The sequence below is a fragment of the Lissotriton helveticus genome, chromosome 6, assembly GCF_964261635.1.
Source record: "Lissotriton helveticus chromosome 6, aLisHel1.1, whole genome shotgun sequence".
Classification (NCBI taxonomy): Eukaryota; Metazoa; Chordata; class Amphibia; order Caudata; family Salamandridae; genus Lissotriton; species Lissotriton helveticus.
Window position 1 is genome coordinate 1,841,580,946 of NC_136067.1, and position 27,591 is coordinate 1,841,608,536.

The 27,591-nt window shown below is 44.6% G+C and overlaps 1 protein-coding gene across 7 annotated transcripts in view; it reads right to left on the bottom strand.

Annotated features, from left to right (window-relative positions):
• Window positions 1-27,591, bottom strand: part of ANGEL2 (angel homolog 2) — a 427,641-nt gene that overhangs the window by 268,118 nt on the left and 131,932 nt on the right. For 4 of the 7 annotated variants that reach the window (XM_078649759.1, XM_078649764.1, XM_078649761.1 and 1 more), the window contains one exon: window positions 18,722-18,984. In XM_078649759.1, coding sequence (XP_078505885.1) covers window positions 18,722-18,984 — 263 coding nt within the window. The remainder of the gene's footprint in view (window positions 1-18,721; window positions 18,985-27,591) is intronic. The other 3 variants (XM_078649760.1, XM_078649762.1, XM_078649765.1) reach the window with 1 other exon arrangement.

Below are 27,591 nucleotides of genomic sequence, written 5' to 3' on the forward strand. Positions count from 1 at the left end.
AATGTGCAATTATTCCTTTTGGTGAATTCCTGTTAGCGGTCTCATAGGACTAACTAATGCACAAATCTATTTATTTCTAAACTGTGACAACTAGACATCTGGAAGCTTCATGTAAACATTGTGCCATTTCCAAGACTTATGATTTCCAGCTGCAAGTCTACTCACAGGAGCAGGCATTTTTTTTCCAAGCAGGGAATCTTGAATCTAGCGCAGTTGCTCACTACTTGGCATGAACCACAATTCTGTACTTTTATTGAGGCAGGTAACAGTACTCCTTAACTGAAAAGCCATTCCACATTCAAGGATAGGAAGTTTTTTAATCAAAAAGTTGAACATGCGACCCAAGTAAGTGGTGTACTGGCCTGTTTTACAGCAGAAAGTGTTTTTCATCATCGGCATACATTTGGAGGTTCACTTGTTCCAGAAGCCGGCCCAGAGGGTGCATACCGGTATCGAAAAGTGTGGGTGTGGTCATCTTACTTTAAATAAAGTTAGCTTTACAACACCGTAGGCAATCAGCCATTAAATGTGGATTTTTTGTGATTTTCATTTTTTCCATAACAATATTTTTTCCCTTTCTACCAAGGAGAAAGTCTCCGAATTCCAGATCATTCTGATAAATGTATTTCCTGTGATGTAATACAATTCCGGGATGAGTTGTATACAGATTATGTGGCCTGCCCATGAGATCCTCATATCATTGAGGAGTGAGTCATGTGTCAAGAGATGTTTTTCAAGAGGGTAAAAGACAGACATGGAGTTTACTGCAGGTCTAAACTGGGAACACATGTAACTGGAGAGTGTCTCGATGCAGTTTGAACTTTTATATCGAATGGCAATTACACTCAAAACAATTCCTTGTGTTGAAAGCTGCCATAATATTGAGATTGCGCAAGTGAGCTACAGACCTGTAGGAGCCTCTCATTGTGGACATCCAAGATTGTACTTTTCAACATTGCTGTCTTTACTGCCTCCAGCACCAAAATAACCACCTCTGCCTTGTTCTCTTCCTCAAAAACATCTCAGAATGGAGCAGCCTCAATAAGAATGGGCTCCGGAAAAAAAGCACTGCCTCTAGAGACAGACACTGGCACAAACATGATAGTGGAAAGGAAGATACTGTCCTGATACTCACGTTCCAAGCAATAACAAACTGAACAAGGCACTGATTACATACCAATGTGTCCCATCAAGATCTCACTGGTAGCAGATATAGTTTTGTTCCGAAATATTAGCTACATAATTCAATGTCATCTGAGCTGGCATTTGAGCCCATTCAGCTGAAGCTCTCGGCAAGAATGTCAATCACTCTAGTTTCGAGCCTTCATGAACCCATAGTAGAGGCTCTTCCTCCACCATCTTCTTTGACAGCCATAAGAAATTGCAAGACAAGAACATTGAATCACCGGGCAGAAACGTTCTGTTTTTAAGAAAAATGCCATCAGTGGAAACAACAAACAACTTAGCGCGTCTGCTGTGCAGTATGCCTAAGAATAATTTTCAAAAAAACTCTGACGCAGCCATCATCAATGTGCTTAAATTTGCTTTTTTTTTTAAATAAAAACAAGGGAGTGGGCTAGAGTGCGAAGCAACATGGAGTAAGGGAGAGTGGGAGAGAAGGACTCAAAGGGAGAGGAGATGTGAGACAATAGGAAAGCACAGACAACAGAGGGTGGGTGTTAGTGGCTGGGGAGGGACACAAACAGAGGGTGGCCGGGAAGGGGCTGTAAGAGGACAATGGAGGGTGAGTAGAAGAGGTGTGGTGCAGCGGCCAGGGTGCCTGACTCTGGACCACAGGGTTCACGGTTCGTTTCCCGGCTCTGGCGGAGGTTAGCCCAGCACCATGTAACTCTGGGCAATAGCTTGCTTAATATTCCAGACGGCCCCCAGCGCCGGGACACCTCCATTGGAGGTAGCTGTGCGCTTTACAAATGCTGGCATTTAGAGGGGCTGGGGCATCAAGCTAGCTACGGAGGGGGCCAGGAGCGGCTGTGGCAGTAAGCTGACAATGGGGTGTGAGTGTGAGGGGCTGAGGCAGCAAGCTGACAATGGAGTGTGGTACTGAGGAAGCACACGGACAAACAAGGGTGAAAGTAAGTGGATGGCGAAGTGCACAGACAACTGCAGGTGGGAGGGCATGGGTAAACACAGATAACTGATGGCAGGTGGAAAGGGCTGGGGCAGCAAGCCAACAATGAAGGGCATTATGCACGCCATAGGAATCTTTTAGTTATCTTGATAACTATGAAAGCTTATGAAAACCCTGACTATATGTTTCCCTTACTTGAACCATCATTGTATTGTAAAACTTTCACTGGCCACCAACAGGAGCAGCAGAGTGGTGTTTCCTCAATTTGCCTTGAAAGCACATTGAGGCCTATAGGACTGCACTGTGTCTTCACTGGCAATCCTCTAATACTGTGGCTTAAGACAATAAAGGCCTTGAGCCACTTATGAGATGGTCCACTGAGGCCCAGGACTCAATGGAGATTGTTAGTGAGCAACTGTTTTCTGAAAAGGGCAGACTCTCACACTTATCTTCTAATGTGCAAACATTATCACGGAAGACACAGACATCGGTGCTCAGGTCCACACAATGCTTTTGAGAGAGTTCAATAGATCAGGAAGGAGGCCAGTGTGTGTCTTCAAACTGTGCTACTGGCATGTTGTAAGCTATAACGGGGAATAGATTAATTTGAAAAAATAAAACTGTACTAAAGCTCTTACAGGACAATATCCTGATGTTAATGCCAAACGTGTTGAGACTCAATGGTCACTATATAAAAGGGTTATGACGCAGCCAGCGCTGGGCTGTCAAAATGTTTTTTCTGCTTTTTAGGAGGTGCAGGGACAACTTCAGCAGGTGAAGTAACAAATCAATTCAAGCGCTACGGAGGGAGCAGTAGGAGAGAAATCTTGAGTAGCGGACAGGCATGGATTAACTTTAAATAATCTATCCTTGGTACCTGCTCCACAGAAATTACCAGAAATTTTGATTTTTCACAGCCTGCTGGGCAGAAAATCTGGATTTTATTAAGGACACGGAGGCTAATATTATGCAAATTCTCCTTTATTACCACTGCTCAGTAGCAACAATTGAAGAACATGGAACTTCAGTCAACATTCTAAATAGCTATAAAGTCCCTTGGAGACCATCCATCATCCTTCTTGTTAAGCTGCGAAGAAAGATCCTCGTAAAGAAGTCAGGTATGAGAAAAAACTGAAGATAAACCTCTCCAAAGTACTCCGAAGGAGAAAAATCTATTTTATTCTGAAAGAGAAGAATAAAATGTCATAAAATCAATACTTATAAAGGGAGGGTAAAGAGGAGGGATAATATTAGCCTCCGTGTCCTTAATAAAATCCAGATTTTCTGCCCAGCAGGCTGTGAAAAATCTAATTTTTATGGCAAGACACGGAGGCCATATTATGCAAGTTTAAAGTGCATTAAGAACATTATCAATCACATTAGGGATTGGTCTGAAATAACAAGATTTAAACATACTATCATTAGACCAATCTGCAGCTTTAAGGATATCTTGTACTCCCCCTGCCATGCAGAATGCTTTTGATGCCGCAGCACCTCTGACGGAATGAGCACCAAAAATAGATACATCCACACCACTATCGTGCATGACATACCTTACCCATCTAGCTAAAGTTGGAGAAGAGATCCTCTGTGAGGGGATCTATAAGAGATTAGAAGTTGGGACTCATTCGATCTTAAATATTTGGTTCTTTTTTCGTATTCTTTTAAACACTTAACCACACAAAGTCTTTCATTTCCAGGAAAGAAGGGGTAAAAGATAGAGGAGGATAGTGTTTTCGTTCTTTTTTTGAGATAAAAGCAAACCCCTTCGGGTTGAAAAGCCCTACTCGAAATATCCAAAGCTCTAACGTCTGAAGTTCTCCTAAAGGATATTAGACACAATAACACAGTAAGTTTAAAAGAAATGCGTTTAAGAGAAAGAGAAGAATTATCTCCCAAAGATGTTAAAGTCCGAAGAACGAGAGTAACATCCCACAAGGTGGTATATTTGGGACAAGGGGGATTTTAAAACCTCATGCTTCTCATAATCTTTTTAGTTAGAAGACTCTGTCCGACTGAGATCCCGTTAATTAAAGAATGGCCAGCAGAGATCACAGACCTGTAAACGTTAACAGTTTTGTAAGACAAACCTGAAGTAAAAAGATCCGAAAGGTAATTAATGACATTGACTAGATCAGTTGAAATGGGATCGTAACATTGTTGAATGCACCAGCGAACCCATTTTTTCCATTCCAGTCTATAAGCTTTCATTGTGCCAGATGCCCAGGACTCACAAATGAGTTTGAAAGCATTTGACGAAAGCCCAGGGATTCTCCATTGTCCCCTGAAATCTTCCATGCCGTCAGAGTTAGAAGGCCCTGCTCTACAAGGGGGTGTATGTGACCCTCTGGATCTAGAAGAATTTCCTCGAAAGAAGGGATCAAAATTGGGAAATCCACGCTCATTTCCAAGATGGTTGGGAGCCAAGCTTGAGATCTCTAAAGTGGCGTTATTACGACCATGCTCTGTTTGTATCGTCGAGCATGGAGAAGAAGGCGAGGTAGCATTGCAAAAGGAGGGAACGCATAAGGCGCTAGTCCCCTCCAGTCTTGAAGAAAGGCATCTACCTTCAGAGCTTGAGGATCTGGTCTCCAACTGAAGAAGTGCTTCAGGTGAGTATTCAGACGGTCTGCAAACAAGTCTGTTTGAAGGGTCCCCATCTGGACTGGATGGCTAGGAATACATGTCTGTTCAGTCTCCAGTTGCTGGAGTCTCTGAAATTCCTCGAGTACCAATCTGCTACCTCGTTCTTCAACCCAGGAATGTGTTCCGCAACAACTGAAATACCTTTGTTCAAACAATAGCCCCAGAGGCCCTTCGCTAAGTCTGTTAGATCTTTGGAATGTGGACCACCCAGTTTGCTGACATAAACTGCGGAGACGTTGTCCATCTGTAAAGTCACACAGCATTTCATTGAATCCTGAGTGAAACACCGAATTGCAAACGAACCTGCTAGTAATTCCAAGCAGTTGATATGCAATTCTTTCTCTTGACGAGTCCAACGTCCTCCGGTTGAGGAGTCCCCACATCTCGCTCCCCATCCTTCTAAACTCGCATCTGATTCTATTATCAGATCCGGTTCCTCCCCAAAAATGGCTCTCCCATTCCATGCCTCTATGTTCTTTAGCCACCAAAGAACTTCGACTCTCGACTCCTGGTCTAGGGAAATCGATTGGGAATAGGAGAGGTTGGATCTCAAGGATCTTCCTTTCAGTCTTTGAAGTGCCCGGTAATGTAACGGGCCCGGAAAGATCGCTTGAATCGTGGATGAAAGGAGGCCCAGAATTTTGGGTAGTGATCTCAGGGGAAAAACCTTCAGGGTCAAAAGTTTCCCGAGTTCTTTCCTCACTTTCCTTACTTTGTCGGAGGGGAGACATAGTTCAGTTTGCACAGTATCTACTAGGAAACCCAAAAACTGTTTGTTGGGATGGAACTATGTATGATTTTTTTCATATTTATAATGAAGCCCAAATGTTGTAAGAGGTGTACTGTGAGGTCCGTATGAAGTAAGACAGTCTCCCTCGACTGAGCCATTAGGAGGATATCGTCAAGGTAAATGATCAGTCTCACTCCCCTCTCTCTTAGCCATGTGACAACGGGTCGGAGTACCTTGGTGAAACACCAGGGGGCGGAGGACAGACCAAAAGGAAGACTGCAAAATTGGTACAGATGGTTTTATCATGTGAATTGAAGGAATCTTTGATGGGGTTCCCAGATTGGTATAGTTAGATAGGTGCCTTTAGATCTAGTCTCGTCAACCAGTCCCCTTTCCTTAAAAGATCTCTTAAGAGATGTATCCCCTCCATTTTGAAATGTTGACTACCAATTGGTTTAATGCTTTTAGGTATATGACTGGTCTTTGTTCCTTGTTTTTCTTTTCTACAAGGAAAATATTGCTTAAGAAGCCTACATGAGTACTCTCTATTATATTCGCACCTTTTTTTTTTAGAAGTTCCTGAACCTCCACAGATACCAGTGCCCTGTCTTTGGCGGAAAAGGTGATCTCCCGAGGGAATGTCGTTTGGGGTGTCGATAAAGTCTATCCGGTAGCCCTTCACTGTGGTGAGAACCCAAGGGTCTTTGGTTACCAGATTCCAGTTTCCAGCGAATTGCAGCAATCTCCCCCCCCACCCTTGGAGGGATATCTGAAAGGTCTAGAGAGGTTCTTACCTGCAGAGAAGAAACACTGCCTCCACTCGCCTCGGAAGGGACAACCACGGGTCCTTTGCCTCTCGGGGTAGAATTGACTGAAGTCGCTCGAGTTGCTGTTGAATCTCCCACCTCCACAGGATATATAGAGTCTTGTATTTGAGTTTCCACGGCCGGGGAAACGACCCCGCATTCTCCCGGCCCGTGTAAAAACACGATCTTGAAACACCTTTTTAATATCCTTCTGGGATTTCTGTATTGAGCTAAACGCGCCGACATACCTGGCCATATCTTTAATAAATTCCTCGCCAAAGAGGAAGCCTTGAGTGCTCTGACCACCATCATTTTTTGCCAGTTCGATCAGTTTTGGATCGATTTTAAAAAGCATCCCCTTCCTTCTTTCTATGGACAAGGCTGTGTTAGTATTTCCAATAAGGCATATAGCCCTTTGTATCCACTCCCTGAGTTATTTTGGGTCGACCTGGCGGTCCTCCAGATAGGCTGATTCCGCCATCTCAAACATCTTTGTTATAGGACCCACCACGTCAAGGAGGGGGTCTGGACAGGACCTCAAGCCCTGGTCTATGCCCTTTCTTGGGTCACGTGAAGTTTTGGATATAAAGGACACTACTTTGGGATCTAGTTCAGGTGTAGCCGCTATCTTGTTAGGGAGTGAAGGTCTTGGACATTCAGAGAGAAGTCTAGCTCTGACCTCTTGGGGTATCTCCCTTCGTAACCAGAAAGAAAGGTAGTCTCCCACATGTTGGGAGGGAGTCCATTCCGGGGACAAAGGCTGTTTAATCATTGTGGGGTCAAACATAGGATTTCCAAATGGGTCCAATAGGCGCATGTCTTTATCTGGGGCCTTGGATGCCCCTTCCGAGCTCGCCGTTCCCCTTTCTTGCGCCTCTTCGTCGGTATTAAAGTCAGAGGAGCATGACAGATCTATTTCTGGCTCCGAGCTAGTATCACTAGCAATGTCAATAGGGAGCTCTGTGCCCTTTTCTTGCCCACATGGGGTGCCCGAGGCACCATTTCCATCACCGCCACAAGGGCGTGAAGGGCGGAGGAAGGTTTGTTTTTCTTAAAATCCTGTCGTTCCTTACCTCCATGTGCCCGTTTCTTTGGAGCCTTAGCTGCTCCTGATTGATAGCCGCTTGTAGAAGGGCGCGGGGATACCAATAATTCAAGTTTTATATTAATAGTGTCATCGATTGATCCCATGACTTTCTGAAAGGCCTTGCTGACTAGTTCTTCTAGATGTCCCTCAATGTTAGCTTGAGGTTCGGAAATTTTAGGCTTATTCCAAAGATATTAAGGGGTAGAAGAAGGTTGCCTTGTGAATAGCACTCAGTTAAGATGCTTGGTGAGAAATTTCAACAGGCACTATGTATAGTGGCAGGATCGTTTTTTTTGATAATGCCAAGATCGATTTTTAATTATTAAAATGCTCTCAGAATCAAGTCACCACAAAACGCTACCGTTTCGCGCTATTCCCGAGGAGAGATCAGCCAACTGTCATCTCTCTTGTGGCATTAGCGCGATCCCAATGCTATAAAATGGCAGTTCAATGTTAAGTGAATGTGGATTTCCCAACTACCTAAAATGGCTGCCATGCACGTAGACGACGTGCATCGGCCATTGCCGAGGCGATTTCTCTAACCCGGCCCTCCTTTGACGCTGTTGTACGCGTCGAGGGGGCCGGGGAAGTCCCCCCGACTCGATTACGGTGGTTCCGTGAAGTGAATCAAAAACTCATCTGGAGGCAAGTGTTCACATCGGGTAAATGCGCTGCTGGTGATCGATGAAAAAACTAAATGTGCTGCTGAATTTAAATAATGCTGCTCGCGTGCAGGTTAAAAGAGTCATAAAGAACAGGAATACCGGTCCAGAATAGAACCGGAGGTTAAGGGGTGGAGAAAGTGAATGGTAAAGGCGGTGAGGACGCGAAAGGCGATTAATAGATCCGAGGTGTAAAGGAAAAAAGGCCAGTAAGAGCCAAAGGTATTATTAAACAAAAAAACACGATAAGATATTAATAATAAGCCCATTACCAAGTAAAAATTAAGTTATTATACCAAGCTCACTAAGCTTCCATTAAAGGAAAGACATACATACAGGCATCACATTCAAGTTTATATAAGGAGCTGTAGAGATACTTATCTTTCTGAGCAGCAGCAACAAAGAAGGATGATGGATGGTCTCCAAGGGACTTTATAGCTATTTAGAATGTTGATTGAAGTTCCATTTTCTTCAATTGTTGCTACTGAGCAGTGGTAATAAAGGAGAATTTGCACAATATGGCCTCCGTGCTCCACAGAAATGACCAGAAATCACATTTCACCTGGAGTGGTCAATTGAGAAGGCTGCAGATAAGAGCGACATGAAGCCTACCAAATGATTATCAATGGGCGGGCTCCAAGCCCTTTTTGCATAAAATAGTCTATCGCAAAAGAGACGCATGAGCTAGCGTATGCTCTCGCAGGCTCGATCCTAAAAATGGGGAACATTGTGGTTTCTCCAGTGCCTACTGCAGAATAAAAATAAGGGAAATCTAATTTGAGCATTTTTTTGTACCACTCAAACATGGGTGGGATGACTGGTTTCCAATGTGCAGTAATAGCTGAGCTAGCTACTAACATCGTAATAAATATAAACTTTGCTTGAACACTGATTAGGTCCGCTGTATGCCATAAACAACCTAGTAGTCTCATTACTGGATCAGGAGGATAATTGTTGTGTGGACTGCTTGGCTAACATAACAAACATTTCTAACCTAAAGTCGTTAAGCCTGGGACAAGTCCATATCACATGCAGCCATTCATTTATTACTATGACATCTGGGACATACAAGCTGAATGCTGGCACATACCTTGTGCCAGAGAAAAGGCTTAGTTGACTAAAGCCTCCATTTACAAATCTGTATGAACTTTGAGCTTCTGAAAGACCCCAATGCTCCTAACATATTGAGAGCACTGGAGCCTTTCCAGATTTGCTCTTTGTTTACAATTCAAGTATCTTTTACCGAGAGGCACTAGGGTCACAAGGTTACATTAGGCCTGGGTAGAAACACCATTTTACATGCTCACGTTCTTAAGTTGCCTTCTCTTCCTAAATACGACACACATTCATTTGTGTGCACGTACAGGATAATATTCTTCGAACTCACTTTGCTTACAATGCCACTTTGTAGGCACCCTATCAAAACACCTTGAACATTCTGTACAAGGGCTAAGTTCATCAAGCAAGAATCTGTTATCTGTTATTGTAGTTACGTAGAAAGAAATGTGGTAAAACGGACTGATAAGAGAAGAAAAAAAAACGAGAAAAGACCCGTGAATGAAAAGATTGTGCAAATGATGGGTCCTACTCGAGGACGGAATAGTGACCATAAGGACATGCAATTGAGATCAAAAGGTGTCCACCGAGTCTTCTGCCAAGAAAAGTGTAGATTGTAATGATAAACATAATTACCTTCTTGATCTGAAAGGAGGTCCTCTAATTTTTTTCTACGTAAGCACCATATCCGGTGATTGTCACCATTTCTGCCCAGTCTTGGACAATCCTTCATTTTGCCCCACCCGAGACTCTCCAGCATTAGATTTTTTGTTCTTTTAAATAAATGAGTCCTGACTCTTATGTGAGCAGATATTTTTAGTAGGACCTCCTATATCACCTTGGGAGCTTCGTAAATAGACCTCCCCAGTGCTGCGCTGTCCATTATCCAGTGCTGAAATGGACGTCCAGCGGTCGCACGCAGCACTGGGGAGGTAGTGCCCGTGACGACCGTTGGCAGCACTTAAAGGGTTAAGTAATTTACTCAGTTTTTTTTCTTTCCATAATGTCCACTAGGTCTGTTTATTTACATGGCTACCTAATGAAGGCATAACGCGCATATATACGAATTTCGCCAGCCATGACAGTTACAAATGTTTTTAATTATGACAATGTATTTCTACAATGAGGCGTAGTTACTTTTGTATACAGTCCATGTTCTATCTGAAAAGTATATATCACTCATGTTCTTTATTCTTGTACCATCTAAATCAATTGTGCATAAATATTCACAATATACATGAATGAATGAGTGTGCCTGCGAAGTTTACGAGTAATAATGGACTTGCACTCTGATTAATAGTTGCTCAGTTTCATCAATTACATTGTGCTATTTGCTTTTATAATATTCTCTTTTTCTCTATTTTTCTTACATGGGAACAAAATAGATCTTTATAAAAAACATTGTTCTATAAATAAACATATTTTTTATATTTACCTGGTTGATTACATATTTGTTCTGTAAACTTATAGGTCCACTATGTTATATTGCATTTCCTAAATGATTTTTTCACTTGTAATTTTTCCCCGATTTAGAAAATTTAGTCAGGGGTACCCCTTTTTGTTTGCAAAAAATGAGCTGTTTATCTTTACCATTCTAGTAATGCTAATCACATTATTCGGTTTCCTTCTATTGATTATTACAGCGCAAGTACTTTACTCAAGAATCACAATGCTTCAATAAATATTCAATCGCTTCACTGTGTAGAGTTCTTGTGTATCTCTCATTGGGTGTGCATAAGGAACTAAGCAAAAGGGTTCTAGATCGGTTACCACGATTTTCTTGGGAAGTCATGGTCGTCATGTTCTGAGGTTGCACATCCATTTGGTACCTTGTAAGGTTAGGGGTACAGATTGTGCACTGTGGCCTAGCAGGACTTCGGCCAACATATACGGACGGTGTGCATGGAATTAGTCTTGCACAATTCTGATGGTTATGTTGTCCAACAAATGCAACAGTTTTACTTGGGAAAAGTATAAGGCGCACAACACTAGAAGGTGTTCATTGTTTTTTTTAAAGTGTTTGCACTAAAACCAATCCCAGCAGGGTTACAATATTATGGTTCATAATGTTATCTCTGGCTAGGAACAGCTACAAATGTAATTTAGGGACTTTTGGAATATTTACTACAAGTTCAATTCACTTGTGAAGTTGGATTTGTAATTAACATTCTGGAAAAGGTACTTTTAGAAACACTTCTTTTCCGGGCCTAAATCCTTTAAAAGCTAAATTGCATGAACTTGAACTGATGCCTGGCAGCTGAATATCCCCCTTGATGAGGCATGAACTTGCTCCCAGAGGTGAAAGAAGGCCTTGGGTGTGGGGAGGTGTTTTGTTCCCCTGGCAGGATACCCATCTGGACTGTGCCCCAGAACTTTATTAACTTCAAAGAGGCCTACCCTTTCCCAGTGGATGAGGAACTTCCCCCAAAACTGGTTTGGAGTGACTACAGAGGAGGAGTTGCTCATTTCCATGGCCACACCTTTACAGTAGGCACAGGAGCTATGCGTGGGAGAAAAAAGGTTCAGCCGTCTTGGTTTTGGGAAGAACAGGGCACTGTGGGATGGCTTGCTGTAGGGCACAGAGGTACTGTTGCAAATTAGTGTAGGGTTACCCCCTGGGAACTTTTTCCTTATTGGTTAGGGATGTGCTAGTAGTAACCTCTACCTACAGGTTAGTGCCAGGCATAAATGTGGCACCCTTGGGTGCCCTATTCAAAACACTACTTGTTCAGCTATTGAGACCTGTGATGAGCTCTGAAAAGCTGGATCCCTCCCCTCCTGTACTTCAGACAATGTTGGCTGTGTCAAAGTGTACTCCTCTTCACATCCTGAAAAACCTGGGACGTAGAAACATTTTGGCTTCAAAGACCTCTGGAGAACTGGTACAAACCTGCCAAGTGAATCTCGGGATTGCTCCAGGCCAAAAGACTCCGGTTTTTCCCGCTCAGAGCTTCAAAGCAGCAATAAATCCATGTCAGTGGAATGCCACCAAGAGGATATCGGGCCACGCGGAACCCTGTTCAGCTACAGCTTCCAGCCTTGACCCGCTGGATGAATACAATCCCTAAAAAATGAATACGTGCGAAAATAGATATCTTCCCCTGGCAAAGGTGCCAAAATTATCTGGCCGGCGTGGTACATTATTTGGATGTGAATTTTGAATTTCTATTGAGCTGACCTTTCCCGCTAAAAGTTAATGGCTTCATTAGGACCTTATCAGACAGCTATACGGCCTCATGGAGCCCTTCTCCACTACATGCTCCTGCATTGCCCTGCTAAGAACTTGTCGCTTCCATTTCAGAAAGTTAACATTTCCGACCGGATTGCACCAGTTTTTAGGTTTCGCCTATTATCATTCGCTTGCGAATGTAATAGGCGAAAATTCAAGTGCTCGATCGACTCGTCAAACCACCGCGGTTTTTCCACAGTGCATGTGAGTCACGTGACCACAAAAGCGGGTCACGTGACCACACAAGCACGCGCATCTCTCTAATCCGCCTGCCACACTTCTCCTCCCCTCGCTCGCATTCCCGCCCCCCCACCAGGCTCTCCCGCCACCATCCGGCTTCCCTCCGCGCATCTCCCTAATCCGCCTGCCACGCGTTTATCTTTAACAATGGCTGAGGCTCCTTTCATTTCTGTGGCTCGGCTTGTTTTTCTTTGGCATTCATCTCCAAGCGCGAGCAAAATGCTTTCACTTTCGCGCTTACTGAAGCTTCCCCAGCCGTACACTGGTGAAACACTCCTCCGGACACAGTGCTTCATCTTTTTTTTTGCTTCCTTTATTTCATCGGTTGGCAATATGTTTTTTTTATTTAATTATTTGTTTAGAATGCAGCGTGTTTTGTGTGCTTTGAGACGCATTTGCTGCTGCCAGTTTAAAGTTTCATTAAAGCTGCTTCCTCCTGGTCGTGACTTCATTTTGAGATGGCTGGTGTGCGCTCTCTGCGACATGCCTCCCATTTACTGTGCTTACTAAAGCTTCCGCAGCCATCCACTGGTGAAACACTCCCCCCCGCCCCCAGCCCGCCGCCTCCCAGCACAAACACACACAACGCTTTTAGTGCTGTCACTGCGGATTGTTATCCGAGCGGCGCCAGCATGGAGCCGTGTTCTCTGTGACAAATAACATCCCACTGTGAGAATACCAGGGTGCTCTCGTGTGTGGCGGGGGGCTTCTGGTAGTGCCACTTCTGCAGCCTACAGTGACCGGCTTACAGCCTCACCCTGGCTCATTTGAAAGAGGGGGAGGGTATTTCTTCATTACATGGAGGTGGGCCCAGGGGGCACCGCAGTCTGTGAAGGGTTAGCAGAGAGGGGCTGTTTATGTAACACGGAGACATCCTTGGCACACCAATCACAGTAGGGGAGAAATTTTCAAAACTGATAGTGTTTCATTTTTGTAAATTTACAGACCTTCGTGCGTACATTGCCCTCGGTAAAGGCATATATGGGAGAGAGGAACATGGCGCTAGGCGGAGGAAGGGAGACAACATGCACTCTTGGAGAGAGCTGAAACAACTGAAACAAGCATTAACGCATTAATGCAAAACCTATTGGCAACGCCAGTGCTTGTTCTTTTTTATCCGACCTGCGCTCCATCGCAGTCAGCCTTAAATCACATCTCTGTAATGGTCAAGTGCAAGCAGATGACAGCGGTTGGCGTTTTAACAATTTTTGCGGCTATTTTTATTTGCATATCTCCAAGATCCGCTCAATGGATTCAGTCTCATTTTAGGTCATATTGTTCATTAAATTACTCTCTATTTTTATCATTTGCAGTGGGGGGGGGGGGGGTTTGTGTTGTATTCTCGACGTCTTAACTGTTTTACTACTCCTAAATGTTTTACACTTTCTCTTAAATTAAGCCTGTATGCTCAGAGACAAAGCTACCAGGGGTTTAGCTCCGGTTTAAATGACTGAAACCTTTATTGGATCCAACATCCACCTCAATTAATAATCCCACTTTCTCACATCCTAGAGAAAGCTCCTTCTTTAACAGGACCTAATACAAAGTACTAGCCATATTAAAAAAGTATTTTGCTGCACCGCCTGGTCTTTCTTTGCCCCCAGAGAACCCCACAAAAAGCTGATCACCCACCTGATGGTCTTTGGTGCAAGCAACGTAAAAGCTCATGGTTCTCAAAGGGTCCAGATAATGGGAGTCTCTCCAACTCTTTTGAGGGATGATACTGAGCAAAGAACGTTAGGAGAGTGCTGGATTGCCGAACAGGAAAAGGAATCATAACCTTTGGCACAACTACCATCTTGGTCCTCAATATCACTTTATCTGGGAGAATAAGGTGGTGTAAGGAGGCTGCACTGAGAGAACTTAAGAGTTCACTCATGCGACGAGTAGAAAATACAGCGAGCAGGAACACAGATGTTAGAGTCAAGAGATATACTGGACAGCTGTGCATCAGTTCGTAGGGAGTACACATGAGGAAAATTAGAACTAAATGGAGATCCTACTGTGGTATCACAATGAGATTGGGGGAGTGAGGGACTCGTGTCTAACCTTTAATAAACCTCATCACAACAGGTTCTTTGAAGGAGGTTATTTGAAGAAGGATGGTTTGTCCGGCAAACGGAAAAAAAGCCAAAAGGGCTGACTAATAACCTTTACTGATTCCTACTGCAATTTTGAAACAACAATTTTGATAGCAAAATCAAATGCAGTCAGCCGCCCCCGATCAATTTACCCCATGGAGGTGCAGATTGCTAAAGCCCTAGTGCTGGACCCTGCCATGCTGCTGTGATAGGCGAGCCTTCTGAAGTCGTAGTCTGATCACAGGACAAACGCTTATGCCCAGAAGTTCCAGATGCGACACTCATGTGAGGAAATGGGGTGTATTATATGGTGCAGCTGTGAAACCTCACAGTGTAATACACTCAACCTTTTAGGGCGAGTAGGTTTAGTTTGCTAAAACTTTAGATCAACCCTGGGTAGCTGTGGCCCTGAGCAGCCAGGCTAACACAAAGGAACAAGTTTAAAGTATTTAAACCGCACCAAAACAAAGAAATGCATAAGCCACTCAAGAATCTGGCACCAATTTATATAAACAGTTGAGATTTCTATATAATTTTGGACAGTAGAACGAAAAAGATCCACCGGAGGGTTCCAGAGATACAGGAGTTACAAGGTATAGTAAGACAACACTTTTTACTTAACTGCAAACAAGCACTGGCAAATTCAATGAATGTGACACAAAATGTTCCTAGAAAAATGTGTGTAAGTATCAATGAGGGTACTTACAGTTACTTTAGGCAACCAGCTCCAGCAGGAAGCCATTCAGGGAGGGCAGAAATTTCACAGAAACAGTTAACGCAATGAAATAAGCAGTGTGTAGTCCAGTTCCAGTCTTAGTGTCTCAATGCCATTGCCTTCTATGGAGTGATCCTGATGCAGGGGATACAGAAGCCGAGGATGCTCAAGATGCTGTACAGTCGATGGAGGTCCTCCCTCTGGCTACCCCTTGGTCCACGGGCTTAGTGAGGTGAACCTGGTCACAGGAGTCAATGTCCCTCAAAGTCCTCTCAAGCTTGGAAGAAGCCCAGTCGCCACTGGACGATCAGTCGCCCGGTACAACATTTCAGCGATTCCTTTCTCTTGGTGGCAACTTTCCTTCTGGTAGACTGAGCTATACTCCAATGACTCTCCCACGTCTAGCAGACTCAGGGGCATCTTTTGAGCATCGGGTCTTGGTCCCTGGTCCTGCGGGCGATGAGGAGCGGTGATCCAGTTATCTGTGTTACCAACTTGTTCCAGAAGGCAAATTTAGCTGTTGGGTACCCTACATTGCAAACAGGTCAGCCAACTGACCCTTGCAGTCTCTTGCTTCGGGGGAGCTCGGGAGTCTACTTCACCACAAACAGGCACACTGGACACAGAAGGCACAGTCCCGATCCTTTGCTAGCCATCCCGTGCAGCAGGTGCAGCCCATGTCAGTGCATCCTACCTTTGCCAGGTCCTTGGTACAGCAGGGCAGTCGTTCTTAAGTCCTCTTCTCCAGTTCAACAATATCTGAGTTCTGGGCCAGCCCTTTTTATGCCCAGAAAAATCTCTCAGGGTAGGTCGCTGTTACTAAGCAATCGGCAAACGGGGGTCTCTCCCTCCGGATGACTACTTCTTGTGAATTATGAGGCTACAAAGGGGGCTACATGCTCCTGGAAAACCGGTTTGAAAACTGGGTTCCCCACTCTACCCCGAGAGCCAGCCTGTCTGCCTAAACAATAGAGAAGCCCCTCTCCCAAGTGTTTCCCATTTGCCCATGAAAGGCAGCATTTCCTTTAAAGCTCGCCTTTTGGGCTAACACCTATATATCTTCCTGACTGGGAGAGGTAACACACCTACCCTCATGCAGGCTTCTATTGTGCCTTTCCTGGGAGTCATTCACATGTGGGCAGAGGGCTGTATGTAAGGGCAGTCCTTATGTGCAACCGTAAACTGGCACTAGATACCTTAGACAACTTAAGTGGCAACTTCTAAAGTTACACTTAGCCTATCAGTGACATTAAATTAGAGTAACCAATAAATCGATGTAATGCACAGAGTCTTTTTATACCTTACAGTACCAACTTTAGTAGTCCTAGTCAGAGGTTAGCAGGGCAGAGGTGTCAGCCTGTAACTGTGTACCTGCCATTGGGGCTTCTAGCCTTTTCCACAGCAAAAACGACAATTTGGGGTTTTTACTGATAGAACATGTTACAATACATGTTCAACCTTTTAATATACAGCACCCTGCCTTAGGGTTAGACAGGTCTGCCTAAGGAATGACTATGTATATTAAAAAGGGACTACTAGGCGTTTGTGGTGGCACAACTAGTGCTGCAGTCTATAAGAGAGACTGCAACTTGTAGACCCTAGGTACTCCTGGTACCATATACTAGGGACTTACAAATAAGTTGAGCTATGCCAAATGGGTGCAAGCCAATCAAACGTATACTCTTTTAAGGTTCAGAGAACATGCATGAGTCCTAATTAGCAGGGCTAAGGGCATTTCAGAGTCATTGTAGTCAAACTGGTGGTAAAAGGTGGCGGTGAAACCTGCAAAAACCATGTTTCCTCTCACTCTCCTTGCCAAATACGGAGCCACAATGTAACTCGGGCCTGGTCATACCTGAGCTTCTTCAGAACTAAGGGCAAGAGAGAGCGCGGCTGAAAGATGCACAGAAGTCCTTTGCTACACTCTAAGAGTAGTAGTGGAGTAGTGTGGCTCACTGGTTAGAGGCGGCAGGCCTGAGATCAGAAGTCAGCCCGGGACCAGGGTTCAATTCCCGACGCGGCAGGGTCGTGGACCTTGGTCAGCGGACTCGATAATTCTCGCTTCGGTGCTTACTCTAATCAGGGGTTCCACTCGGCAACTCTGGGCATTAGCTTGCCTAATCTCCACAACGGCCCCACCAATTCCGGGGATGCCTGGCTCCACCTTGGGGACTCCCAGCAAGGGACCATCCCACAGGGAAAGCCAGGACGGGTTCCCCAGAGTTATACAGCGCCGGGACGCCCCGTTACTGGGGCAGCTGTGCGCTTTACAAGTATACTACATTTACATTACATTTACATAAGAATGAGACTCCGCGAGGAAGCCTTCTTAAAAACTCCAGCATGCAAAGGATTTGTCACTGTGCATTTAACAGTGGCCTACAAATATAGCCAGGATACTCCCCATCGCTGTAACATGCCCTGTGCCACCTCGCAATCCTCCTGTTATTTGTGAGCATAACCATGTGCCACTGTCCGAGTACCTCCGCCCTGGCGTTAAAAATATCCAAAGGTGGTGATGGACGGAGCGTTGACAATACAAACACTCACCCCCAGTCAACTGATCTGGGTTTAATCCATCACCGTTCTTTAGCTCACTCCGCCGCCCCAGTTCAGACATGGCCATATGCAAATCAGTCTGACCCTGTGCCTCATGGGAACAGTCCAGCCCGAACTGCCAAGCCATGTCTTCCCTGGACCGGAATCAAGCTTCCCAGGACCGGTTTCTGGCATTACAGCCGTCTTCAGATGGGCTTGCTTGACTCTAGTGGCAAAGTGAGCAAGGGACTCACGTCTGAGCATACCCTGCCAACTTAGGGCGAACAAAGAAAAACCAAAGGTGGTGATGGACGGAGCGTTGACAATACAAACACTCACCCCCAGTCAACTGATCTGGGTTTAATCCATCACCGTTCTTTAGCTCACTCCGCCACCCCAGATCAGACATGGCCATAAAAAATATCCAGCCAGGTTATTCATAATGAGGAAAATGCTTGTATGCTCAAGTATCCTCTTGGCACAGGACCCCATCCAATCAAACAGATGGTGAAGAAGCTGTGCTGCAGGCGAGGGGCAAACACAAGGAGAGGAAGAAATTGCTTCAAATAAGAGGCTAGAAAGGAGAGTGACAAAAAAAGAAAACAAATGGTAAACAATGGATTGGGCCCAAGCACAACGCAAGTGTTGGCATTGTCAACAAGATGTTTTTCAAAAACAAACCACCAGAAACTATCTGTAGGTGAGACCTAATAAAATAGCTACTCAATTGTTACCCACAAAGAAGTGTCCGAGCAATCTACTAAAGGTGCTAGAGCAGTGTAAATAATTAAAAAAACAACAACAAAAACACATTTTGATCAATTGTACTGGTTGCCACTTACATCAGCATTGAATTCTCTGAACTCCCGAAGTAAATTTGGTAATCTGTAGCTCCAGAACAGCACTGGTTGCCGGCAGTGTCTATAGAGATGAGAATTATCTTCCAACAAATCTTGGGAAAGGATATTGTAAGACATTACTGAAAAATCAAACTTTTCAGTATCCGCTGGCTGTTCTTGGTGCAGGTATTTACTTCCAAGATTATTTGTGCTATCTTTGTAATAATGGTGGCAAAAGTCTTCCCAATGCCGCTGTACAATCACTGCTGTAAAATAATAAAACATAAAAATTTAGATAACACATTGTTATGGAAGGCAGACCAAACAGACTACGATTCTCCACAGATTTGCATAGCTGAATGTTAAACACACATAGAAAGGAAGGACCAAAGATGGCAGATAAATAACTTATGCACACCTGCATTTATATTACCTTTTTTTCTACCCACACCAAACAAGCACAGTGTTCATGGAATGTAAGAGCAGCATGCAGGGTTTTATCCCTGATCTTTTGTCAACATTGATAGCCACCATCTATAGCAAAAATCGCTGGGGACGCAGGCAGGATCTAGAAAGACATTAGAGTGTTGCTCTTTCTACAGCGCGAATCACCACATCTTGTGCAGTGGATGGCAAATATGTGGGGACTTGGGGGCCAATAAGCTGGATAGAATGTGCCACCGTTGCTGCATGCGGAAAGGTCTGTGCTGCCTAAGTTCAGTGCAGCCTGATGCACAGCAGCTTCTGTGAACTGAGCGAGTGCAGATTCTGGGAAGCTGTTTGGTCAGTCTGCACACTAACTCCAATATCCACAAGTCAGTACTTTCCACCTGAATCCTGAAATAAAAGTAATTCCTGCACATAAGTTTCACATCCTATACTCAAGGCATTTCCAATTCATACGCAAGATTGTATAGCTTTGTTCAAGCACAGCATATTCGCCAGTATAAAAATATGCCATATGGATACACCATACCAATGATCATGCATGAAATATTTATTGCATCACCCAGCAAAAACAGTACCAGAAAAAGTATCAAGGAATATTAAAATAAATAGAAAAATTCATATATTAAAAAAAAACGCTCGCTAAATTGAGCGCAAAAGAAGCATCATCTATGGATATTTAATAAGAAGGATGCATGACTTAACAGATATTCGATTTTTCCCACTTGTGTTATTCATCGCTCTTTTTTCGGGGTTTAGAGGACTTATGTCAGGAGATAAAACTGACCTACAGACATGATTTGGCCACTCTGTAAGGTTTGGGGACACTGGACGTGCGTACCATACTCTGTTTAGGTTAGTAGGAAATCAAACCAGTGCAATATAGCAATGTGGCGCAGGGAAGACAGACATGGTGAATGAGAAATTTTCTTACAAGATATTCCATTACGTTTTCATACTTCATACTGATCACCTATTAAAAACAAATTGTGGGAGGAGCTACGATAGCAAACAAGATGGCCGCATAGCTTCCCGGCTCCGCTGACCCCCGTCTCTCGCTCGAAGATCCTGTCGTATATCCTGATTTCTCGCCCCATATCCGGGTGCATGAACTACTCTGCGAACTGATGGTGCAATCCCGAGGATTTTCCGACATGGGGGAGTGGGGTTATGTCGAGGTTTAATTTGAGGCCTAGCCCAGTCTGGAAGCCGGGGTCTCAAGTGTTGGTCTGGCCGGGTCCTAGTTGAACATCAACGGACCGGGGAGAGCGGCAGGGTCCGGTCCACGGAACTTCCGACATCTTCATGATTGACTTGCTGCCGATCTGTCGCCTGGAACTGTACCGGAGGTGCGGAGACGAGCGATGCCCGAGGTGGTGTGTGTGGGGGTCCGAGACCCGGGGGCCTGGCGTTCGTAGCGCCGGGGCCGTTGGATCGGAGACTTGGTGCGCACTAACGCCTACTAACGATCGGTCCCCCACGGCTTACTCCTGCTCCGCCTAATTTTACCCCGGGGACGGCGCCTCTCCGTGGGGGTCAATATGCTTGATGCTATGAGAAACTCGGCGGAGCGGGTCCAGTGCGGCCCGTCATTGCGGTCAGTGGTGGCGGCCCTTGAGGCACTTCGGGCGACTATGAAGACCCAGGCCTGGAATCTGATGTTGGCAGCGGACGGAATTAGAGGATCGGGACCGGACTCTGATTTGCTGCCCGAGACCCGGTGGCCTGTTCCTTTCCCTATTGCTACCCCAGCGATGCCATTTGACCCGGTGCCTGGAGCTTTCCATGCCCCTGCATAAGTGGAGCAGTTCGAACATGTGGTGATTGGCGATCCACCTATAAAGTCGGAATCTTTGGAACTGCAATTGGCGGAACATTTTACTGCTTTTCCCGATTTGGAGACGTTTGCTCGTAATTGTGATCTGTGTGGGACTGTGTCGCACCCCCTTCCCAGCTGGTCCATCAAGATGGCGGATGGGATTGTGGCTGGTCTTAGTGTCGGGAAGGGGCATCGTCGGACTCGAGCGTCTACTTTGGGACTTGCCATCCTCTCTTCGGCTAATAGACTATGTTTCGACAACTTCTGTTTGACCTTTGACGATTTTACGGTGGGGCGCTCTTTATCGGAGGGGATCGGCAAATTTGATCGACGGGGCCAAGGCTGAGACTTTCGTTTGAGGTCTCACAATATTGATTTATCGGTAACGGGACTGCTTCATTTGGTTACCGGAGTCCGGGGCGGGATTTCTGGTTTCCTCTGATGTACTGTTTTATTGTGCTCTGCTTGATTGTGTTCACATTGCGGGGGATTCTTCGTTAAGTCGGGGGGGAGAGTCCGGGAATGTGTATGTCATAACCCTCCTCCATTTCTCCTTTTTGGGCAGGGTTTTAGTCCCTTCTTTCTTTCCCTTTTCTTTTTTCCCTCTGTTCTTCTATATTTCGGGTTCATTTTTGGGGCGACAGGCACGCTGCTAGGGGGGTGGGCCGTAGTCATCTGCAGGGGTGCAGGGTGGGGGGTTGGAGGGGGGGAATTTTGTTTTTACTATTTGTTTCTATGGCCTTTTTTCTTCTTTTTTTCTTATCTTTCTTCGCTTTTTCTTTTGTTTCCTCTTTTTCGGGTCAGCGTAGTGGGTCTATTCTTTTGTCAATAGTCAACTTTTTATCTGTGCCTATACTTTCACGGTACTTCAGTACCATCGGGCGGGCACCCCATTGGTGCGACAATTAATTGTATGTTTGTTGATCCTGAATCGTATGCCTCGGCGCCACTGTTTTGAATGATATCGACCTACTGTGGACCTCCTACCGTTATGCCCGCCCTTTATGCACCTTTGTGATATTGTATGGCACCTGATCCTTCTATCTTTATATTATAAAATGGAACCTTCATTATCCTGCTATTCGTATAGTATGCTATGCGGCCAGTTTTAATTGAAGTCGTGTTGTATTCGCCTCCCGTAGGGCCGAGTCTGGCTCTAATTGCTTGATTGAACTGATTTTGATTAGCGGCCAGCCCTGGTGGCTGTAGGCCCATACTTGTAACTGGTTGAAGTATCAATAAAGGTTTAAAAAAAAAAAATTGTGTTTTAAACTTTTGGACATTTGGTCCTTGACTTTTTGTCATTTTGAAGTTTAATTTCAGTTAGTAATTCTCTTTCGGTCTTACACTCTTTTCTCTGTGCTGAAATGCATGCTGACACTTTCATTTGAAAATATGCCTTTGAACTGACTGAGATACGTATTTGAACGACATGAGTATACTGCTGTTTTTATGGTGATTGCTACATATTGTATTTTATTCACTTATTTGTTTTCCTTACTTTCATTCCAGATGAAGTTTTGTGGATATACTCAGCTGGACAGATTCACAGGTTGGCAAAATGCGTTTACTTTTGTATCGGCGAATGCAATACAATACAGGCTAAATGAGATGTTGCTGTAGTACCCTGGTGACATCACAAGAGTGCAAAGATGAGAACAGAAGCATAAATAAACCAGATAGAAACATTAATAGAATTCAAACGCAACTAGTTAGCTTGACTGTCTCAATTTTCGACCATCTGGGTGGAGGGAAAAAGCTGTTGTAACCACCTTAATAGTAGTATGTGTTACTGAAGAAGAGGTAAACTCTTCCAATACAGGAATACCTCAGAAGCTGATCACAGAGGGCAAGAATCTTAATGCAACCTGCTTAGAAAATGATGATGTAGCTACTCTAGTTGCTTATAAGCTATCATTAATTGGTACCTACAAACTACATTCCAGGGTAGATTACAACAATTGTAATTTGACGTCTCACATATTGAAGAATGTTATGTTATGTTATGTTATTTGTACACTTCTATAGCGCACGGCCACTCCACTGGAGTATCCCGGCGCTTTAACGAAGACTCCCAGCCGAAGATGGGGAAAAACATAACACCAAAAGGGCGTACAAACACAAAAACAGCATCAAGATTTACGGGAAGAGCCAAGTCTTAAGGGCCTTGCGGAAAGACAAAAGACTAGAGGTCTGTCTTAAAGAGATTGGAAGATCGTTCCAGGCATGAGGAGCTAAGTAGCGAAAAGACCATCCTCCTGCTCTTGCCCGTTTGATAATGGGAACACTCATTTTTGATAAGGACGAGGATCTAAGAGATCTGGGAGGGGTATACCAAGACAGTCGTTTGGAGATATATTTGGGGCCTATGCCATGCAAGGCCTTGAAAGTCGTGGTCAATGTTTTAAATAGAATCCTTTTTGCAACTGGGAGCCAATGCAGTGTGGCGAGAAGATCCGTGGCTCTGGCTTTCCTTGGAAGACCAAAGATGGCTCGGGCTGCAGAATTCTGGGCGATTTGCAGACGCCTGACCAGGTATTTGGGAAGTCCCAGAAACAAAATGTTTGCATAATCCAACCTGGAGCAGATCAGTGCCTGGACAATAATTTTTCTGTGCTGGATAGAGACTAGGAGGAGAAATTTGCGAAGCATCCGCAGGATGCCGAAACATTTCCCAGTGAGAGATGAGATATGTGGGCCGAAAGATAGCTTGTTGTCAATCACCACTCCCAAATTTTTGGCTTTCACAGACGAGCTAGTGGGAGGAGACATATCTTTCGGCCACCAGAATCAAGAGTATGCCAGCAAATTATGTCTGCATTTTGTAAAAATTATACTGTAGGAAAACCACCTTTTCTGCTTGGTCCCCTCTGATTTTCCCCACCTGTTGCAGGACCCTATATTTGTGCTGGCTTTAGAAATCGGTGTACTCTACCCCTGCTGACCAGTAGTAAAGTGCCTGCGCTCCACCTTTAAACATTGAGGCATTGCATACTTGGCATACTCTTAAACAGTATATTTAACTTTCCTAAAAGTCATTAGTATATTGTACAAAATGTACCCAGGGACTTGAAGTTAAATGCTACTAGTAGGCTGCAGCACCTATTGTACCATCAACTATAGTTGCAGTACAAACATGGCTTAAGGCGTAACATTGTGGTTTAACCGTAGTAGTGTAAAAACTGCATTTCAACCTGTCAAAATAAAAAGAAATTGTGCTGCATCCCTCGTGAACCCTTTTCACAAAAGATGGAGCAAGATTAGATGACGGACTCACATATACCCAAAGCTCATCAAGCCTGCATGTAAAAAATAATCAAGCTTTACACCTACACTACACCAACTCAAAGGAGCTAAGATGCACTCTATGGAACTTGTATCTCAACTTCAAGAGTGCACATACAAGGCATATTTGCTATATCTGATTCTAGCATCAATAATTCGTTATTTTGCCAATTGTAAACACAACATTGCGGGACTTTCCTGCTGACAATAAACAAACAAGTTTATTCAGCCGTGATAAAGTTCAATTAAGATGAAAGATGTGTTGGCTGTTTTCTACATGGCTGTTCAACTTTCACATGTAGAACATCATTATCAACATCTGTATAATCGGGACATCCTCGGAAGAACAATAAATGCAGTTAATGGACTTAAAAGACAAGCCGAGGGCAAACTTTTGCCTACTTTGGTAACTACTGAAAAATTACCTTTGCATATGCTCCAACCTGCTTTGTTTGATTGAATATGGACATTCAGGCCTCAAAAATTAAGCTGGTCATATTTTTCAGGGCAAACGAGTTTGAGCCTACTGGCTCTGTCTGGTGAGGGAATCTGAGATACCTAAATCCCCACACTGGTGGTGCAATGAACTGGTATGCAAATGGCTTCAGGGCCAGCGAATAAAAGGTATTACGACTGGTCAATTACAGTACACAAATGGGCTGCAGGGACTATGCTACAATCGGTCAATCACAGGGTAGCTTACAACATGTGTATTATAAGCATTATAGTAATATATTATCTGGTCCCGCTCCATCGCACTGTCGAGCTGGACCAGATACTGACTAAACCGGTACTCCCAGCCACTTATGCGATTGGACTCCCGACGCCACGCGGTGGTTCACGATTTTGATGACCACCCATACGCCTTATGCCCGACCCCTAGCCATGTAAATAATATGGTTTTAGAGGCTTGAAATCAATTAGGCACTGACCAAATGTCCTGATGATGATCCCTTTGATTTAAAAGTGGGATCGAAACGCCGTCAACCAATTTATGTGCCTTATACTATGTTTATATCATGCACTATCTTGATGTAAAGGTGCATCTTGTAATTCTTGTTCCAACTGCAATTTTGAGAACACTTAAGCTTTTTGCCTAAAAGCCCTTTCCTGTTCACTTTTAGTGTACTAAGGTGTTTGTGCTTAATTGGGGTACAGGCTTGTGCCCCACAACGTGAAATTGTTGAAGGAAATTTCCTGTGTATTCCTGCTTAAAGTAAAAATTCAGACCTCTGTCCGGCTGGACAAGTCACTTAATACAGAACCGATTCTGCTTGTGTTTATCTTGATGCTTGATTCCGTGATGCATGGGACCATTGTTGTTACAATAAAATGAATGTGTGTCCTCATGTAACGTAACTGGTGCTATGTAAAACGCTCTGATACCCAATTCGGTTAGGGTCTAGTTCGCGCTATATAAAACTCTGCAACAACAACAAAAAAAAAATTGGTTTAATAATTAATTTCAGGAACCTCGCGAGCAGCTAAAACTTAAGGTGGCGATTGTTTTGGCAGCCTTCGCTATATGTTAGGGTTTGCCCAATGTAGCCAGGGCCCCACACACAATGCAGACTACTTACTTAATTTTGTATTGGGTTTCCTTTGGTGTGTCGAGAGTGGGACTTGTTAAATATTTTATGGCATTATTATCAGATATTCCTGGTTATTGAATGTTACATGTCACAAACAGCTACCCGTATGCAGTAAGATGAAAAACTGGCGTTTCTTGGCTCCCCACCATCAGAGAACTTGGAACCCAGCATCATGCATTTGCAACATGCATTGATCAGCGGAATCCAGCGAACGGTAGTAAAATGTAAACTGTACACCTTCAACCTGTTGAAGTCCCACTGCAGAACTACGGCTAGAGAGAAGTTAGCGTTTCTGTCTGGTTAGTAGCTTGAAATGCATAAGCCAAGTTATTTACGAAGCGTATGTCCCTGGGAGGTGTGTCTTGCTTCATATAGTGGGGCTAAGTTGTTGGACCCAGCAGACATAACAGTGCCTCCAATGTCATGCAGAGAGTATCAATGCTGGTAAGCAGCCATTACTCCCTTATCTGGATCTGGTGCCCGCCCTCTAAGTTAGGGTGGATCTTACATTACCACCTATGAGCTACTCTTTGGTGTTACCAGTTGACAAACAGACCACAACCACTCTGCAAAGACCGCTACTAAGTTCATTAGTTGGGCACCACCACCTATGTGGGATTCCCTGCCACAAGGGACCACACCCCAAGCACACATTTTCTCAGTAAATCCCCAAAGGCTTCTATTACTAGCATGTGCACATCACACATCTTCAAGCTAAACGCAACAGTCCCTGTGACCAAAAACTATTTTTCGCTGTTGTCAATAAACTGCTTCGTATGGATTTTATTGAGCCAGTTCACTGTCCAGTGCTGGTGATGCAACTGGCAAGTGTGAAAGGATCGTTGGCCGGTCATTGTTCCTCCGGGGCTCGTTGGACCGGTCATTGTCCTCTGGGGCTCGTTGGGATGGTCGTTTTTCCTCTGGGGCTCGTTGGGCCGGCCATTTTTCCTCTGGGGTTCATTGGGCCGGTCACTGTTCCTCTTGGGCTCATTGGGCCGGTCACTGTTCCTCTGGGGCTCGCTGGGCTGGTCACTGTTCCTCTGGGGCTCACAGGGCCGGTCACTGTTCTTCTGGGGCTGGTCACTGCTCTTCTGGGGCTCATTGGCCGGTCATTGTTCCTCTGGGGCTCGTTGGGCCGGTCATAGTTACCCTGGGGCTCCCTGTTGTAACCTCCCAGAGTCTGAGCTAGCTAACCTTTCTATTAACCACAGCGGCAATTCCACTGCTGTGCGGCAGTTTAGCAGAGTGGGTGGGGCCCGCAACGGCCATCGGACGTGCGCAGCACTACCGAGGTAGTGCTCACAACAGCCGTTGGCCGACATACACACGGAAGGGGTTAAGTACTGGTGACCCCTTCAGAAGTGTGCTAACAATGGTGTAGTGTCATCCTCAGGACACTTCTTCAACCATTGCTGCACACTTGTGTCCCTAACCCAGATTTAAACTTACTTGAGAACAAAGGTAGAGGTCTCGGCATCCTTAACTCCGCCTGCAAATGGCATATTTATATCCGGATCTTCCTAATCCTTCCACTAAATACTTATGCCCACAATAGGCAGGCTTCGCTCAAATTTTCAATTTTCATGTAAACCCTCCCAACAGAGGGTTTACATAGACCACTAATCTCAATTGCTGTGTTCCTTCAGGGGACTCGGTAATCATACTAATTTCACAGGAACAGCAACCTCTCAATGGGGAAAACATATCCGCCACTCTCAACTCCCCTAGAC